The following is an 18,447-nucleotide window of genomic DNA, read 5'->3' as shown; positions in this document are numbered from 1 at the left end:
TGAAACTGACAAAATCTATAGCTTTCAAAATCATTCGGTCCAGTTACATATATGCCCACTATCCTTCTGCATCTGATTTTGAAACTTTACTTTCTCCCAAGTTTTTATTTCAGTAAGCCTCTTACAAGCAAACCTTGACATGAGCTTCATGACTGGTATTACTATGTCTGCTTCTACTGACATAGAGTATGTTAAAGAGGATTAAAGAGAATGCCTTAAGAGAATAACTCCATGTTTTGCTTATGTTTTTCCCCGCCTTGGGCACTTAATCTCTGGGGATTCCTTTTTTTTAACCTAAAAATCTATGTGAGACAAACCCTTCAATAGAAACTGCAACATGTATAGTAGCAGATGCTCTCACAGAATTCCTTGAAAGATGCAAATTTAAATCCTCTTAATAGAAACTTCACTACATCTTTTCTAACTGTAGAGAAGGCAGATGTTCACTCTGCTGCCCATAAGAAGTGGATGCTGTCCATTTAAATATGCTATTTCAGTTAAAATAGCTTCCAGAAGAGAAGGCACCAAGTTTGGGCTCACAAAAGTGAGAGAAGACCTGTATGGATTATAACTGATAAAGATCAGTGACAACTTTGCAGTCACCTTCTAAGACCTTCTAAAATTAAAAAATTTAAGATTAGTGCCAGAATTATTCCAGATGTTCGCATTCTTACACTAAAGTTTGTTGAAGCCAAAGCATGAAACTCTTTTTAGTATTTTAGGTTTTAGTCAAAATAATTCTTGTAAAATTCCTCTGAGTGAATGCTAATTGAAGAACAATTATTTCGATTTTTCTAAAAATGTAAGTGATTGAAGTTCAGGTTTCTTTCACTGGACTGTAATCCTCAGGCACGGATCCAGAGTCAACAAGCATAGTTAACTAGGCATAAATTTAAAGAAAAGTTCCATTTGGAAAAACCTCAAACATAACTTCAAATATGGAACTCACGGTCCAATAAGTTTGATATACTGATGTCCTCAAGAGTAAAAAATAAATTTGAGGGCAAAATGTACAAATTAATCATGTGAGTTAATACTTGAAGTGTCAGAGGAATTTCTCTGAAAATTAGATGAGAGAGTATTAGATAAAGAAATGACTTACAATTGCCGATGTAATTCATAAGAACCCCAATTTTTAATATCATTAGCTTATGGTAAAATTGTGGAAATTGTTTACATGATGAAAGATTTCAGAACCTCGGTGGAATGAGCAACTTTGCCTGATCCCATTTCAATGGTGGTTTAATTTGGTCTTCATACTTAACAGGAATGTAACCAACTCAAGAAATAATTCTTGTCATCTACTTTGCTACCTTAGTATTCTGCAAGAACTTTTATTTCCAACTTTTATACTTTCTGGTTACATCTCACCCTTTCCTTTAAAGCCCAATCTAACAGCTATTATGGTTGGTGTGATGCTTTTCCCTAAGAATTTTCTGGAAACCTAAAGCCTTCTTGGGTTAAAGTTTGAGCTGTGCTCTTTTCAACAAATAGTCAAAATGGGAAAGAACCTTTTTAAAATGCCTGTCCTGCAGCCTCAGCCCACACTCTGTTCTTTTGCGGTTTCCTTCACTCTTGATATATCTTCTTCCAGCCCTTACCATCTAGAATATTTTATATCACCATAAACTTATGTCCGAACATTTAAATGATTGTGGTAATTCTGTCTTGAATTACATTTGTCTAGACATCTGCTATTTAGTCAACAAAGAATTGAGTGATTGCATTGTGCCAGATTGTGCTTTAAATGTGGGTTTATCCAGGTGACCCAAACAGCCCCCTCAGGGAGCTTCCAGTCAGATTAACTTTTGAGGTCCTCCCTTATCTGTGAATGTACTTATTAAAAAGTTACTGAACCCATAATTTATGGTCCTCATGTGAATCTTTAAGATTAATTTACCTGGATTTTCAAATTATGTACTAAAATTGTATTGATTGAGGTACTCACTAAGTTTCATATTTTGAAAGAAGCCTGAGCCAGCCAATTTATCCTCACACTGCAACAGGATCTAATATACTCAGTGTAGAAAGCTGGAGATGAGATATTAAATGTTTCACTGTCAGATACTTCCAAGTCCTGTAATAATTATAAATAGTAGCTGAAAAGTCTTCAGTATGGCATCTTATCTTCAAATGTAATGATTTTTTAGGATTGATTTTGAAAGATAAGCACTTAATATATATAGTCAGACTCTGTGAGTTTGACTGGAATAATTTGATGGGGAAAAGAATGAGGTCCGGAAGACTAAACCATACTTATTCTAAAAGGGAAAAGTGAAAGTGAAGTCGTTCAGTCATGTCCCGACTCTTTGCGACCCCTTGGACTGTAGCCTTCCAGCCTCCTCTGTCCATGGGATTTTCCAGGCAAGAATAGTGGAGTGGGTTGCTGTTTCCTTCTCCAGAGGATCTTCCCAACCCAGGATTGAACCCAGGTCTCCGGCACCGCAGGCAGACTCTTTACCGTCTGAACCACCAGCAAAGTGTTAATAGATTCTCGGTGTTGCAATGCCTTAGCCAAATTCCACCTTTATATCATGTACTACTACACTGGAGCTTTGCAGATTATTTGAAGATAAGAAAGGAGTATTAGAACAACAAAGAAAAATTGAATTTTTTTTTCAAAAAGTTGCCATGAGTATGCTATAACAGGTCAATTATGTGGATGTATATACCTAAAGTCTGTTTTCCTCTGAATTTGTAGCACATTAGAGATGGTGTTATTTCTCTTTTACTTGCAGTATTCTTTTCAGCTTAGGTTTAAAAACAAGATATAAAAAGAAAAAAAAAATCCGCCAGTTTCTATGGTTACTAGCTTTTTGCTGTATTGAAAGACCAGGACTTTTAAAATAACATCACCATGGTTCTTTCGTGGTATCACTCACCCAGCAAAAAAGCAGGAATTCATAGAAATCTCACCGAGCACCGTAATCATCAAACCCCGCTGTTGCTGCTCAACAAACAATGCATAATAGTAACCACTGGGGTGAGTGTTAGTCACGCAGGTGTGTCTGACTGTTTTCAGTCCCATGGACTGCAGCCCACCAGGCTCCACTGTTCATAGGATTTTCCAGGCAAGGATACTGGAGTGGTTTGCCATTTCTTTCTCCAGTGGATCTTCCAGATCCAGGGATCAAACCCGGGTCTTCTGCACTGCAGGCAGATTCTTTACTGACTGTGCTACTAGGGAACACCATTGGGGTGTTCAGCCCAAATAAGTTTTGAGTATCTTCAGGTTAGCTTTGCTTTCATATTTATGTGTGCATAACAGAAATGACTGGAAGTGATCTCCAGTGATTATCTTTGGGGTAGCAAAGAGTTGGACATGACTGAGGATTAACGTAACATAATGGTGATTGTAAAGATTCTAAAGAAAATTCCTTATCTGTCATTTTAAGATTAAAATTAAGTTTTTATTTGTTCTCAAGAAACCCATATGCCCTGCGTCCTCAGGCTTTAAAGGCCCTTGTCTGGGGTTAGATCTTATAGGTTGGGAATAGTGCCATTTCCCAGCACGACAGGGCGGGATGGGTGGGCAAATGCTGCCCTCTTCTGGCCATAGCCTGATCAAGTGGAAAGACAGAAAAAGCTTCAAACATGGTGACTAGCCTCCTTTGAAAAACAGCTCTTCCAATGTTTTCAACAGGAGTGTGATCAAGTTCACATAGATGATGTTTCCTCTGACGACAATGGGCAGGACTTGAGGTAAGCCACGCCTTTCAGTATGCTCTTTCCTACAGAAATTCAGCTGTGAAGTTTTGCACATGTAATTATTTCTTTTATTTCTTTTTAATGTATTTTGGGTGTTGCAGTACCTACAGTTTTGCAACTGATGGCTTCCATGCAGCTGCAAGTAGTGCAAACCTTTGTTTGCCAACAGGTGTGAGAGGAGGGGTTGACTGGATGAGGAAGTTGGCTTTTCGTTACAGAAGAGTAAAAGAATTATACAACACCTACAAGAACAACGTGGGAGGTACGTGTGGCTTTTAGCATTTAATAAAGGTACTGCAGACAGAGGTACAATTTGAACTGCAGTTTCAAGTTTTGTATTAAGGATGATCCTTCTATGAAATAAATTACCAAGGACTCATGATGGGTGAGAGCAAGCCTAAATTTTTAGTTTCTTGGAGTTGGTGGGAAAAAATCTAACTGCACAATGAAGTGTACAGCACTGTCAGATGACTTGGGATTTCTTTGTGCCCCGATGTTTGGTCAAGATTAATAGCAGGACATTTGTTTGGCCCTTCTTCAGCTGGGACACTCCCAGTGAAAACCAGACAGAGGAACTGGTGGAGGCCATGGAAAGAAGACCTATCTAAAGACAAGAGCCCCAGTCATTGAAACAGAGTTGTTAGCAGTCATTACCTTTCTGGAATCTTATCAGAAATAAACACAAGCAGTTCTTTGTGTTGTTCCAAAGACATCAACTAAATTTATCCTTTCAAAAATTGCATATTATCTGTCAATATATCTTTGCCATATATATCATGGTTTTTAAGAGTTTAAATATTCTGTGGGTAGTAACTAAACCATTTTATACTCATTCATAAATTACAGGTAATATCAAAACCTGTGATATCAAAACTAAGATCCTGGATGTGCTTCTTGGTATAATAAACCTTAATGATCTCTACTATTAGTATCAGCTTTAGGTCACCAAAATCTTAGGGTGGGCAAATCCTAGGGATTAGTTATGAGGTCATTTAAGGTTCTTCTTCTAGGGCTTTTTGTTTGTTTCACTTTTTAAACAAAACGAGAGATGATTGAGGAGTATAAACCAGAATCTAAAATTGAAGAAGACAGTTAAATATATTTGTGAATGCTCTACATGTGTATGTTCACATATATGTCATATAATACAATATAATAAATAAAATTTCCTCTGTAGTGTATATTACACCATACAGGTCATGAGGGTGGGCTGTGTATCTGTTGCCCTTGTATCCAGCACCTTGCTAGCTTGAAGCACATAATAGATGCTCAGTAGATATTCTGTAACTTCAGGAGAACAAAAACATGTAAAACCATGGATAATAATAATGTTAAAACCAAAATGAAGCTTAGATATGGGTGGTCTTCATTTCCAAGTGAGAAACAGGCTATTGCAGTCTACTGCCTTGGCCAGCGATTTAGGCAGACAACTCAGAAACGCAGGTTTCCTAATTCGCTCTAACATTCTATGCAAGACATTTTTTGCAAAACCAAATAAATAGATATACTGTTTAAAAGGAATTGAGAGTAATAAGTTCAACTTTAAAATAAATATCCCTTTGGGAAATCTGAATTAACTTTTCTCATTAAAGCATGTCATTATTTCCCTCTTAAAGGGTATTATTCAGTTCAGTCGCTCAGTCGTGTCCGACTCTTTGTGACCTCATGAACCACAGCACACCAGGCCTCCCTGTCCATCACCAACTCCTGGAGTTTACCCAAACTCATTGAGTTTACCCAAATCCATTGAGTCGGTGATGCCATCCAACCATCTCATCCTCTGTCGTCCCCTCCTCCTCCTGCCCTCAATCTTTATTATTATTAAAATTATATAAAAATTAACAAGCTTGCTAGTAAATAATCTTATAGCTGAAGAAGTTTAAACAATGAGATATGAGTCCATTTTGTGATATGTTAGCATCTCTTTATTGGAATAAAGACAAATGAGATTTGGTAGAAACTAGAAATTTTGATTTTAAGAATATCCACCTTAATATCCACCTATATATATGTACTCAGTATTATGAAATAGGATTTAAACTCTATTATTTAGTCAATTTACATGTTCTTGTTTTATCATGAAAGCAAGAGCTTTCTCTATAAAATTAGTATAACTACTTCTTTTCTTGTCCTAATACCATTGTAACGTTCAGCCATCAACTGTAGCTCTGTCACAGGCTTTAGGATTTTCAAGTTCTCAACTCCTTTTTACAAAGCAAAGTATTTCTATTAGCTTCAGCATTAATATTAGAAACAAATTCTAAAAAATTTTAAAGCTACATGTGGTAATGTCATCATTATTTCAAAGTGGTAACAGCTGTGATTTTTAAGAAAGTGAACATTTTCTGACAGTCACAGTCTTTGGGATTCATATCTCTAGGCTGGTAGACCCTTACTTCCCCCGCTAGACCTATTCTGTTGGTCTACTGGAGTGGGACCCGGGCAGGGGAGTCGTCAGGGGCCCTCCGGTGACTGGCGTCGTCCGTGCCAGATTCTAGGATCAGTGAAGGCAGAGACTATGACCCTCCCTCCCCTGTTATATCCCTAGTTTTTAACCCAGACTGTTACATGTAGAAGTTGTTGTTTGTGGACTGAATGAATGGATAATCAATTCTGACATGAAAGATCAGAGTTGATATGTCTCTATTTTTGATATAGGTGGGAATAAAAATTATCCATAGTAGTCAGAAGGGAGACCAGGTGAGGCATCCCTGCAAAACGTTGATCTCTTGACTCTGCGCTGCTTTTCCGTGTTGCAGGACTTCTTGGCCCCGCCAAGAGAGATGCATGGCTGCAACTGAGGGCTGAGATCGAAGGCCTGACAGACTCCTGGCTAACAAATGCACTTAAATCTCTATCAATTATTAGTACGAGGTAAGCCGCATTGTTGCAGTTTCTGTATTATTGTATTGAAGATGTCCTTCTAGCAGTCTAGCATGTATCAAAATGTTTTAATTCGCAGACTTATTTTAGAGGTTGAAGGGACCTAACACTTCTCTGTGTGTGTGTGTGTGTGTGTGTGTGTGTGTGTGTGTGTGTGTGTGGTGGGATGGGGTACGGAGAATGGAGTTTGCTGCCTTTTATCCATTCCTCCTCATAACCCTTGATAAATCCCATGGGAATGTCATTTGACTTCCAAATTTTTTTAGAAACACTCTGTTGGTGGCAAAATACAGAAGATGGTGGCAAAAATACACATTGTTTATATAATCTGTGCATGTTTTTAAGTCTTTTAGGCCATTATAGATAATGTACATAATTCGAACACATCCAAAAAAGCAACAGAAAGCTCCTAAATAACTTGTAACCTTTGTGTTGTTTGAACAGAACAGTGAAACGCTGACTTTTGTTAGTGTAGATAGTAGAATTGAGTAGACATAATGAGTTGCAGAGCATATGCCATAAATACTAATGAATAAAATAATATAAATCTGGAACATGATAGCTAAATAGGGTGGGGAAGAATCTTTGTTCTGTCCTATTCTTTAGTTTTATTTCTGAATTGGAGGAATAAATAAAATTATGCTTAGCAAGTGTGTGGAGGAATAAAGAAAATTATGCTTAGCAAGTGTGCTTGGCAAAACAAAATTCAGAGAAGAGCTAATATTTGGACTGGTTGAGTTAAGATTCAGAGAAACCTTAACAAAGTGAAAGGAGAGTCTAGCATTCAGAACACAGACGTGGACAGATGTGCCCCCAGCCCTGCTCAAGACGTTGAGCCGTGTGCCATGACCAGCCCCTGCATTGAGAGCAGGGAGACTAAGCGTTCAGGGAGGGGCAGTAGATTCCTGGGTCAGGCTGGAAGCAGAACTGAGAACATTGCTCAGTTTGGGGCACCTCATTCCAACGGGGACTGTGGCATATCTGAAGCACCTCGTGTCCAACAAAGTGGCCAGAAATGTTTAGGCTGTGGAAACTACATACAAGGAACAGTCAGAGGGAGAGACCAAGGAGTTTCGTCTGAAGAAGAGTCATGAGTGGGACAAGGTTACCAATGTCAACTGCTTGAGATGTGGAGCGGGAAACAAGTTACATTTCTCTCTGCATCTATGAAGGAGAGAGTTGGTCCCAGTGAGGAGGAATCCTAGGAAGGGAGCTTCTGGCTCCATGGAGGAGGAATTGTCTAACAATTAAAGCTGTTTTAAGATGGGATTTGCTGCCTTGTGATCTCTGGGACGGTGACCTGGAAACCAAAGGTTAAGGAGGCTGGGATGTGAGGACTGCAGCCTGAAATCCTGTGTAAAATGCAGTAGAACGTGCTTTCATTGTTTTTAAAGAAGTCTCCTAGATAGGTTAAAAACAAAGGTTATTACGCTGTTGTTTAGGTTATCTCTGTGTTACCCAAAGTATATATAAATTATTTTTAAATACATGGGCATATTGTATAAATAAATGTATGCATATGAAACATAAATGTACGTAAGTAAATAAATACATGAATAACAAGGAAAGGAAGGGGAAAAAGAAGTCATCATGCAATGAGGGTTTTGAAATTTGTCATGAAATTTGTCACGTAATCCACATCCTCACCTTATTGGTAAATTTCACAACATATATCAGAAAAGCAGATGTTGATGCCAATCGTTGCTGAATTATGTATCAGAGCAAAGGCGTGCATATTTCCCTTCATTGCATTTTGGGATCTATTCCCAGCATCTGGCTTCGTGCCCACTAGGTGCTCGGCACCATGAACAACCGTTGAACATTGAAAGGTTGGGTTATCAGGGGGTGTTTATTATGGAGTTGAAAGATTGCAGTGATAATTTAAAATCTGCACTCGTAGAAGTTATTATTAGAAAACAAATATACCAATTTCCTCCCCATCTTAGGAGTAACTGCGTAAATGTCTTGGTAACAACAACCCAGCTGATCCCAGCGCTGGCGAAGGTTCTGCTCTATAGTTTAGGAGGTGCTTTTCCCATTGAGAATATTTACAGTGCAACTAAAATAGGTAAGAGAGTTATTTCTAACTGTGTGAAGTATGTTCAGATCTGTGTTTGGGAGATTTTCTTAATGTGTGTCTTCGCATGATTCCCTCTTTCATCCATTTTGCTATTAGAATATCAAACAAATTTGGTAGAGCTCAAATAACGAAGTTCTCTGCAACTCTTTAAGCATGTGTAAATTTTATGAAAGCTGTTGCCTATGAAATTCTGAACTCTGTATCTGACTCTTTATATATACATTTATATTATTTATTTGTATTCATTATGGCACACGTTATTTAAATAATATATAGTGTCTTTAGCCATAGAGTTTAATATTTTAATAAATATGATATGTGGTATTATATCCTTGAATATTCGGTAATCTAGATCTAAGATAAAAATACCATTTTAGCATTATATGGGAGTATCAGATGAATTAATAGTATCCTTAATTCAAGAGAGAAAAAGTTTCATGAATCAGAAAACACATTTGAAACATTCACGGCATGTGAATGGCTGAAAATACACATTTCCCAAAACATTAGGTAGCAATCAAAGAACTACCACCTTGTTTATTTAGATCACAGCTATCTATGGAGCCATCTTTGACTTAAAGTGCCTTTCACAGGCGCTGAGACTTCTAATAAACTTTCAGAAACAAAACCTCATCAACTTTTGCCATCTTGAAAGAGTTAAAAGAAAACAACTCATGTATTCTGTTGTCTGTCAAGGAAATGCCTGGGGAAATAGATGGGTTGTATAATGTGCCTTGAAGGTCAACAAACTTGGGCTTTGGCAGCTTGACAAGAGTTCAGAATCCTAAAATCCCCGACCAAAAATAACCTCCCTGGGCCTTGCACAGTTCTGATATTGGCACAGGCAGAAAGAGCCCCCAGCTGCAGCTGTCTGGGGAGTATAGTTAAAGAGGGCCAAGCTTTCATAAATTCCTGGGTGTCCTGAGCATTACAATTCAGAGCCCTGATACAAATCCCATTCACTTTTTTGTTGTCTGTTTGTTTTTTAACACTTATCTTAATCCAATCATTTTTTCCCTTTTTAATTTTTTTAATTATGAAAACATTTACAGGAGACTTGGAAAATACAAAACAAAGTTACATATGTTAATAGTCCCACTATATATTATAACTTTTTAAGTAGATGAATTAAGATTTTTTAGTTGGAGTTTCAATATAAAACTCAAAAATTGATAGCATGAATATACAGACAAGTAGAAGGATATAGTAGACCTGAGAAGTACCATGAGCCAGTTCAACATAATTAAGATTTATACAATTTTTCATATAATAATAGGATACAAATTCTATTCAAGTTCCCATAGACTATAAACTCAGAGACACTGGAACATATCCAAGGACATAAAACAAGTTGCAAAAATTTCATGGTCTAAGGGTATTGAAATCATACACCATTCATTTTTATATAAATGTGTATATTTATGTTAGCAGGATTACTACATGGAACTTGATTTTGCTTTTTGACACATTAGTTTTACACAGATGTAAACATCTCCTCTAGTAAGGTCGACAGTCTTTCTTATTAAATAAGACTAAGTTGTTCCTTATATTTAATAGGAAAAAAAAAATTTTATTTTTCCCTTTCAGTCAGTATATTGATTTTGGAGTTTTGAACTATCAGAGTAAGAAAAAAATGTAGAGGTAGCCATGACTGCATGAACATACTGAGAAAGAAATTCAAAACATAATGCTAGTGTTTTAAAAACAAAGAACATGTAGAAATTCGTGATGTTACTCCCATAGTGCAGTCAGAGGATGTCAGTGTCCCCAGGACTGTGGCCCAGACAGCACCCTTAGTACAATTAATCTGCGCAAACTAGATTCCAGCCACTTGAAGAAAGGAGTTGTTTTATCAAGGTAAACCCATATCTTAGTATTTCCTCTTTCATTCTAGGTGAACTTTCAATATTTCACAGTAATACTTTTAGCTGATTTGTCTATACTACTGAAGACAAACTAGATAAAATTGATATATAGTTATACAAATAAATGTAAAAATGAATAGTTGCTTGTAAAGCTGTTCCTGTATTCTTCAGGTAGAACGAGAGATACAAACATGTTTCTTTAGGTCAGATGCTTAACCTTTCTGACATTTTTTGGAGTGTGGGACACATTTGTTTAATAATCAGTCTCAAGTAAAAATTTAGAATATTCAACCATATTTGTTGATTTCATAACCCAGAGTTTGCGAGCTAGTTTAAGTGATATATGTTCAAGAGAAAGTAATTTGACACTTTATGAATCTTTAAGTTAATGATTCCGATGGCTGGAAGAATAAGCAGTGCATTGTTTTTCAGGCAAGGAAAGCTGTTTTGAACGTATAGTGTCCAGATTTGGCACTAACATAACTTATGTTGTGATTGGAGATGGCCGAGATGAGGAGCATGCCGCTAACCAGGTAACTTCACTCTGAACTTTATCTTGTTTATCTTCCAGGAAAAGAAAGTTGCTTTGAACGAATAATGCAAAGGTTTGGCAGAAAAGTAGTATATGTTGTAATTGGGGATGGTGTAGAAGAAGAACAGGCAGCAAAAAAGGTAACCTGTTTCAAACAATGTTGGTGTGATACTTCTAATGCAAGCTTTTTTGTTTGCATTCCTGTAGTTTGGCCCAATGGCAGCTTGACAAATGATTTAAATTTATAGATGCAAAGCAGTAAGAGCATGAGAAGGTCAATACTTACATTCAAATAAACCATTTGGAGTCTAGCATTTTTTTTTTTTGCCTGAAACTTCACAGGAAATGTAGGAACATTTAGTTATATTTATCTGTGTGTATGCTTATGTGTGTGCGTGTGTAATACACATAGATATAACAAAGATGGGGCAAAAATAACCATTTTGAGCACATGAAATTCAACAAGATTAAAGATGCTTAACAAGCTCCATAGAAATCCATGTGAGTGGCTCAGTTCTTGCCCTTTGCCCATCCAGCTTTTGTGCCATATGGTGCTGTGAGTACCGCGTCGCAATTGTGCCCCGTGATGATAAATGCTGATGATAGCTTTAATAGCTGAAGAAAAAACTCTTGCCAGAGAATTTAATAAATACTGTTGGAATGGGATATAGTATTCAAATCCTTTTGTGCCAACTTACTGTAGAGACTTAAAGGCAATGTACCTTTCATGTACATCTTTTAGAAGAGTATTACCTTTCTGGTAAATCCTTGGTACTTTCGTGAAGTCAAGCAGCTGGCTTTGAATATATTCAGAAGACCTCATAGACCCTAGGTATTTAAATCAGCCTTTTCATCTGGCCCATATTTCTAGAGAATCAGGGAAGTTAAAAAACCTTAAATGGTTGGTCCAACATCAACCATGTCATTGGCTTGGCCCCAGATACCAGACAGTAAGTTAACCCAACATTGAGATCTACTGCTTTCTTCACTGATTGATGGCCAAATGTCATCTAGAGAGGATTAAAGTGATGTAATTTATAAAACAGAGCAAAATGATGAATAAGTATTGTTAAACAATGACATATCAGCATATATTGTTTTCCATAGGGAAAAATATTATCCTTATTCTCCTGAAGAGATTTCATAGCATCATCTTAAAAAACCTTAACTGGATACTTGCATGTGTTTGAGTGTTTATCTGATTTCTGTCCCACTCCCCCGCCCCTCCCCCAAAAACCTAATATGAACAGTGTCCTAGAAAAGTTTATAGTGATATTCGAAAGTTAAAAGAAATGATTTATGATTGTAATCATTTCAAATCAAGCAAAATGGAGACAAAAGAAAGAGCTTCCACTTTAGAAGGTTTGGTGACACTCTGGAAACCATACTTGAAATACTCCATGATTTCCCATAACATGAAGAAAGTTGTTTTAGTCTCAGCCTCCCACAGAGTCCCTCCCCTCCTCGGTCCTAATTAGTGGTGTCAGTGACCCAAGACAACACACTGGCCCCAAGGACTTTCTGTATGAGGTCAGGGATGCAGCCTCAAGAAATACAATTTCCCAGCTGACGACCGCTTGAAATCCTTTGGGTCACACACAGTTGAAATATCTTCTGGAGTTTGTCAGTGCCCTGAGTCCCTGTTGTTTTAATTTTTCATATTAACACCGTAATTACACCTAACAAAGAACAGCCAACGCAGCCACCATGGCAAGCATTTTACGTATCTTTTAACCTATGTGAAATTCACATATATCTAGGTCAGGGCTGATAAAATTCACTTTTCCAAAATAGTATATGCCTTTGAAAATTAAAACTTATAAAGTCTACCCCACTTATACATAGCATGAAAACTAGACTTGGTATACCAGTTGTTACACCTTCAGCTTTAAACCTACAACTTCAGGGGAAAAAGGCATGACTCCAATGGATAAGAACCTTGGTTAGAATGCTATTTCCAAATGGTTGTGTATGTCGGTACAGTTTTGGTGATGGTGAAGGCTTATAATTCTGTTTTGAAACACAGGTGGCTGGTTTCTCTAGTATCCAGAATGCATGCTTTTCTTGGGATGTAGCTGTAATCGCATGTGCAAAATTATAAAGTACTATTTTGTTACTACAAATATATCTGAGCTGAATTTTTTTTTGAAAGTCACTTCTAGGTGAATTTCATGCGTTAATTTGATCCAAAAGTATAGGGTTTTTTTTTTTTTGTAAATTTAAGAAGAATTTCAAAGTTTACAACTGAACTCCCCTATAGAAACATATGGTATGACCCATATTTGTCATTTTAAATTTTGTAAGAGTTGCATTTAAAAAAAAAAGTTAAAAAGACAGGTAGAATTAATTCTGCTGCTGCTGCTCCTAAATCGCTTCAGTCATGTCTGACTCTGTGTGACCCTGTGGATTGTACCCTACCAGGCTCCTCTGTCCATGGCATTCTCCAGGCGAGAATACTGGAGTGCATTCTCATGCCCTCCTCCAATGGATCTTCCCAACCCAGGAACCGAACCCGTGTCTCTTACGTCTCCTGCATTGGCAGGCGGGTTCTTTACCACTTGCGCCCTCTGCGAAGCCCACTAGAATTAATTCTGGTAATATACTTTAATATACCCATATACTCAAAATATTACTGTCTAAATACCTAATAAGTATAAAAGCTATTCATGTAATGTTTACATTTTTTAGAAGTTCCAAGGCTTTGAAGTTCAGTATGTATTTTGAATTTCAAGTTCTCACTCAATAGCCATGTTGGACTAATGGCTACCATATTGGACAGTAAAAACTATAGAACAATAGTGATTATTGTTTTAATTATACTTTTTATAATGCTTTTTATAATGAAGTGTTTTTACCATGTTATATGTATAATACATATGTTTCTATTATACACATGAATATATATTCTACAAGATGTCATCAGCCTGAAGTTATAAATTAAGTTTTGGTTTTGTTAATTGCTATAGTGCAGTATTTCTTTTTTTCATTAAATCATCCATGATGAAATACTTTTAGACATTTTTCCTTAATTGCAACCCTTCATGTAATTTTACCACACATATACCATATACTGGTATACCTTTGGAGAGCCACAACCATTATAATATTTAAAAGTGTTTTCCACACACAAACTCATTGTTGTCCCCTTCGGGGAGTGATATGTCCCACCTTGAGCATGTGCTGTGCCTCGGTCCTATACCAAGGAAATAAATCAGGTCAACTCTACTGATTTAAGTTATGATTTGCTCTAGACAAGTAAGAAACGTGATCATCTTCCCACATTTTTTCCTATCTTATACAGTCCACTTTCAGGTTATTTCTTATGTAGGAAGGAATTCACCCTCTTCCTCTCAGATAGACAGTAAGCCTTGGATTTAGGAAGCTTATCATTTTTTCACTTTGTTTCTGAGAGATAGACCTAAAGGAGTGACGTAGGTAAAATTTGTTCTCCTCCAGCCACATAGGAGCTCAGCTTGCATTTCTGGATGCTGATATTGGTAATGGTACTTTCCAAAATGAATATTAACTTGATTAAGAAGCCTCATTACTTTCTTTTATCATCACTAAAATTCAGTTCAGATCTATTTCTCTAGTATTGTGACAATATCACATCGATGCTACCAAGCCTTCAAATATGATCATTCCTCCTTTCAACTCCCTCCCTTGAACCTGGGTGAACTGCCCATCCTTGTGTGGACCGCTGCTTCACTGAGATAATAGTTATGATCTCTCTCCATCCCTCCCCCTTCTCTCTCCCATCCCTCCTTCTCTTAACCACACAGCACAATATGCCCTTTTGGAGGATATCAAGTCATTCAGACCTCTTGGCTCTACATCAAGCACTGGAATTAGAGTATTTGTAACTCTGTTCTCCTGCTGGAGATCCGTTGGTTTTTGTTTTTGTTTTTTTATATTTCAAGTACACTGAATTTTTATGTGTGATTCAATGCCTCTGGCTTTACACATATAAATTGTCTTAAAGGATGAAATCATATTTGGAATGAGAATTCCAGAATGAAGAATTCAGATTGCTGAATGGAATTAAACTTTAGTGCTACAGAAAGGAAGCTCTATGGTCTTATATTTACAACACTTTAATGGTTTAAAAAAAAAAAAAAAACTCTGTGGAGGTTGCTGGTACCCACCGAAGGAGTCCTAACTGGAATGAACAACTTTAGCAAAGAACTCACCCTGGCAAAGCACCAACACAGGCTCCGTCTGACAAGGTTCAACAACATTCCTCACAATGGGAGATCTTCTTAGCCCTGAGGTTTGAATCTGACTTTAACCTACCTAGCCCAGAAAATCTGAATTGGAATGCACTCAGACTGTGTAAGGACAATCCTATCTAGACCTGTAATTTGTGTAAATTATTGATGAAAATAATTTACTGTGACTTTATTAGCAGCTGACTTTGAAAATGGATGCAATTTTTCCTTCATTTGTTGGGGAGGGCCTTGGGAGGGGAAAGGGGAATCTAATCATGTCTGTTTTTTTAAGTTTGGCAAACAGAATGTTCATACTGATGTGTTGTGCCTTAAAGACAAGACAGCATTTGTGTGTTACAATGTAACTTTGGTTAAAATCTCTGTAGATAATGAAAAACAAAAACCTTTGTGATCGTTTTTCAGATGACCAAATTTAAAATTCAAGCTATCAGAGCTTAATAATGCCTCAGCAAGAAACTGAGCATTTGTTGCAATAAGAAAATGATAATAATAATAAAGGAAAGCTTGTGTTTTATTTGGGTTCTTAATAATTCCAATAATTGTATGAGGCAACTATTTATGCATCCAACCAGAAGCAGAAGGTTTGGGAAAGACTGTGGGACCTTTACTTAGAAAGTGAAATGTATGTTGAAGCCTCGAGTACCCTTTCTACAGTTTTACTGAAGAAAACTAAAAGCCATATTCATGATGACCTATACAATTTGGAGTTTGACTTTTCGATATGTATAAGTTGTGTAGAAGAAGATATTCAGATGAAAATCATTGGCAAATATCACCCAAACTTTCTTAGACTATGCATGAACATGGTTAAAATTCACATTGGGTGAACAGGGCTTAAAATAAAGCTAAGTGCATTTACTTCCAATGCCATTGCAAAAATGAAATGTCATCAGTAGTGGAAGGCAAATTCCCCAGACAGTTTCTAAGGAGAGGAGAGAATATATGAAAATTTTTCCTAGACTATCATCATAAAATAAATTTACAAATGAGCCAGATCTTGGCAGCATTACTAAAATTAAACAGTGAAATGGTGTCTGGTTCTCTGTCTTAACACATCCATCCAGTTTCTCTCCATTACAGACCTGTATATCTTAGTTTCTGCCTGTACCGTTACTGCACAATGGATTTCATTCATTGCAAGGAGAGCCTGTCATCGTTGAGTTTGCATGTTTTTTTCTTCTTCTTGGTGTGTAACCCATGTTAGGAACACGATACAGGTTCTCCTGTCATTTTGTATGACCTGATTTCCCTTGTGGAAATTTAAGACTTCAAGATCTAGGAGTGTTTTAATGGTGTCTACACCTGCAGTTCTGTGTGTAAAATGTCACAAAGTGGAACCTGCCATCCAGTTGCTAACCTGTGCTCCTAACCAGAAGCTGGTCCTTGATAATTCATCATCTGAGGCTTCTGTGGCTCCCAAAAGATCGGTGCTTTGTACATTGATCACATCATTCAGTATGGAAGTGTGATTTTGTTTCTCAAGCTATAAATCTGTATTTCTTTTTTGTACGCTAGGGCCATGTTTATATCAGGCAAAAAGAGACTGAAATCATGTTCTGCAGATATTAACATTGTGGTTTCATCACATACACACCTTAATCTTTGAATTCTGTAGCTTATGGCTGCCCCTGCAACCAAGTAATGTTGCAGACAGATTGAGGACAAATACATAATAATAATAATAAATCTTGCATTTCTATTGACCTTTAGCTTGAAAATGGTAGTTTAAAAAATTAAGAGCTGCATTGATTATCAATACATAATTCTATTTTGTGCACTAAAACCTTAAATGTTTATTACTGTGAACAAATCAAAGTTATCTTTACTATATAGCCAGGTCCTTTAATAGAATTTTGGCATTATGTCAAAAGTTTTCACTCTTTTTCATATTGAACAAGCAAGACTTCTTACACTGCTAACCCTGCAGGTACAGAAAGGAACATTGCTCTACAGGGCAAAGAGAAGGGTCGCTGACTGCATCAGCAGTGCTGTTTCTTACAAACCTCTTCTCTGATAATGATATGTCCAGAAGAGACTGCCAGCCTGAAACCTAAATGCTGGATTGTTGGACAACTACTCGGCAGACCCCGCCATGGTATAGGCCAGTGAGACGACATCACAATTTGTTCTGCGACTTTGAGCATGCTCAAACTAAAATGTTTCTCTCCCCAACTTAGGAACTCAAGAGGCTCTTCCTTTCTTACCTGAAAAGCATAAAATAAACCAACCAACCAACAAAAAACACCCCCTATGGCAGTTTCCACATTCTGTTGACATTTAGAAGATTGTGCCTTATTATAAACCAATTTGAAAAATGTTCTGTCTCAGATATGGGTTTTTGGTTCCTACATGTACAAACTTGGGCTCTCACCAAGATAGGTAACCACCTCATGTTGCACCTGATAAGTAGTAAAACGGGTGGCCTGACTATAGTAATGTCATAGACGAGATTAAGTTACTATGCCCTGCAAAGACTTGTAAATCAAATTCAGAGGCAAAAAGAATATTTTAGTATCATGCAGTTTGCGCACAAACAGTAGATATAACACTCTAAAAATGTTTTTTCCTTAGTCTCTGGTGAACTGATTCAAAATAGTGTCAACAGCATGCTGCAGTATGGAGGTTTTGGGTTTTTTATTTTAATGCACATTTGTTTATGACAAGCCTACATTCTCAGTGAATATGGCATTTAGTATTTCTTTTAAAAACAAATAAGCATCTTGAGCCAAAGTTGCATTTTGACTCCCAACTATAGCATATGGAAATCTAACAAAGAAGAGGGTTTCTGTTATGTATTAGTAAAATATAGATTATTGGGGCCTACATAATTTAAAGAAATGTAAATTAATATTAAAAGCTTGTAAAAATATGTACATCTTTACTATTTCTCAATAAATACCTTTGGAAATGTTTTCATTTTCTTCACCCTCCATGTCGTTGAGTTTCTGTTGTGTGTATTTAGCTCAACTCTAAATAATATGAAATTTGTATTTAGGTTCCTTGCTGTGTTCTTACCTTCCCTTGGTTGTGCCTAAATTTCAGTTTGCAGTTAAAGCAAGCTGAGATGCAACACAGTAAAACGTCACTAATGAAGACTGGTGTACTAAAAGACGTGAGCATGTTTTACATACATACGGTTGTGCATGTGAG

At 36.9% G+C, this 18,447-nt stretch overlaps 1 protein-coding gene across 11 annotated transcripts in view; it reads left to right on the top strand.

Annotated features, from left to right (window-relative positions):
* EYA4 (EYA transcriptional coactivator and phosphatase 4) overlaps positions 1-18,222 on the top strand; it is a 301,073-nt gene extending 282,851 nt beyond the window's left edge. For 6 of the 11 annotated variants that reach the window (XM_070461688.1, XM_070461695.1, XM_070461687.1 and 3 more), the window contains 6 exons: positions 3,644-3,702; positions 3,810-3,970; positions 6,468-6,582; positions 8,538-8,659; positions 10,969-11,069; positions 14,851-18,222. In XM_070461688.1, the coding sequence (XP_070317789.1) occupies positions 3,644-3,702; positions 3,810-3,970; positions 6,468-6,582; positions 8,538-8,659; positions 10,969-11,069; positions 14,851-14,931 (639 nt within the window). In that variant the 3' untranslated portion in view covers positions 14,932-18,222. Of the gene's footprint in view, positions 1-3,643; positions 3,703-3,809; positions 3,971-6,467; positions 6,583-8,537; positions 8,660-10,968; positions 11,070-11,107; positions 11,209-14,850 lie in introns of all 11 variants that reach the window. The other 5 variants (XM_070461696.1, XM_070461689.1, XM_070461691.1 and 2 more) reach the window with 3 other exon arrangements.
* The last annotated feature ends 225 nt before the right edge of the window (positions 18,223-18,447 follow it).

The sequence above is a fragment of the Odocoileus virginianus genome, chromosome 34 (genome assembly GCF_023699985.2).
Source record: "Odocoileus virginianus isolate 20LAN1187 ecotype Illinois chromosome 34, Ovbor_1.2, whole genome shotgun sequence".
NCBI lineage: Eukaryota > Metazoa > Chordata > Mammalia > Artiodactyla > Cervidae > Odocoileus > Odocoileus virginianus.
The sequence above is the reverse complement of the archived record's forward strand: the minus strand, read 5'-3'. Positions and strand labels throughout refer to the sequence as shown.